At 57.1% G+C, this 1,161-nt stretch overlaps 1 protein-coding gene across 1 annotated transcript; it reads right to left on the bottom strand.

Annotated features, from left to right (window-relative positions):
* Positions 1–299: 299 nt before the first annotated feature.
* Positions 300–1,157, bottom strand: LOC104488768 (proto-oncogene Mas-like; the record flags this gene model as incomplete). The annotated part of the gene is made up of 1 exon (XM_010139332.1): positions 300–1,157. A coding segment is annotated over one exon (858 nt), but the record flags the coding sequence as incomplete, so codon positions are not given.
* Positions 1,158–1,161: the final 4 nt, after the last annotated feature.

Below are 1,161 nucleotides of genomic sequence, written 5' to 3'. Positions count from 1 at the left end.
CAAGTGGCCACGGCAGAGCCGGGCAAGGGGCACTGGTACCCTGCTGGCACCACTGCTGAGGGTGGGAGGGGAGCAGAGCTCGGCCAGGCTGCGGGCTGGGGAGGGGGCTTAGGAGCCTGGTTGGGTGTTCCCCGTGCTGCGTGCGGGAGTCAGAGCTTCCCGCAGAGCATCCCTCCCCAGACCACCCTTGGCCATGCCCTGCTCTCCTCTCCTGCGTGCTGGGACAGAGTTCCCACCCGAGAGAGTGACACCGGGGCAAACACTGAGGACATTTATTAGCTGGTTACTCAGGGAAACCCTCAGCCACTGTCCTGGGGTGGGTTAGGCGGAACGGAGGAGAAGCTTTGACAGGCTGGGTCCAGTGTGTCTATCGGGGCACGACTGCAGCATGCAGTGCTATCTTCTGACTGCTCAAAGACTCTCCGGAAGGCGACCTGAAGGGACACGAAGGAGCAGGGTCTCTGGCAGCAACCCACCAAGAAGTAGATGAAGGGGTTGATGCTGCTCTTGATGCAGGCGAGCAGGAAAGCAATCTGGGAGGACACGAAGAAGTGGATTAACTCCTGCAGGAAAGTCCGGATGATGAAGGGAAGAGAGAAGAGGAGGAAGAAGAGGATGGTGAGGAAGATAACAATGTAGAGTCTCCTGGGTTGATGTCTCTGGGAGTCACGCAGGACCTTAACGACGAGCATTGAGCTGTAAATAATCATTGATAGAATGAAGATGATGAAGTAGAGGGCCATCATGGTGGTGACAGGGATGTGGCAATGTCTGGGCATGCGATACAGGCACTGAGAAGTCACTACAACAGTGAGAGTGATGGAGAGGGCCCAGAGCAGGGCACACACCACGGCTGACAACCACCGGGGGCGGCGGCAGCGGTAGCGGAGTGGGCAGAGAATGGACACACAACTCTCGATGCTAATGGCCGTCAGCAGGTACAGGCTTGTGTTGTAGGAGAACATTGAGAGCACGAAAGGCCACCTCAGGTCCTTCAGGAACGCAGCACTGACACAGAAGACATTCCCGATTATGTAGAGGAAGGCTGAAGTGACCACGAAGAGGAGGAAGGCAAAGTCAATAAGGGCCAGGTTGAGGATGTAGACGGTGAGGGGAATCCTGCGGATGCGGAAGCTGAGGAGCCAGATGACGGCCCCATTC

This window comes from Buceros rhinoceros, unplaced genomic scaffold (genome assembly GCF_000710305.1).
Source record: "Buceros rhinoceros silvestris isolate BGI_N320 unplaced genomic scaffold, ASM71030v1 scaffold13817, whole genome shotgun sequence".
Lineage (NCBI taxonomy): Eukaryota > Metazoa > Chordata > Aves > Bucerotiformes > Bucerotidae > Buceros > Buceros rhinoceros.
Note: the sequence above shows the minus strand (reverse complement) of the source record. Positions and strands in the feature narration are given on the sequence as shown.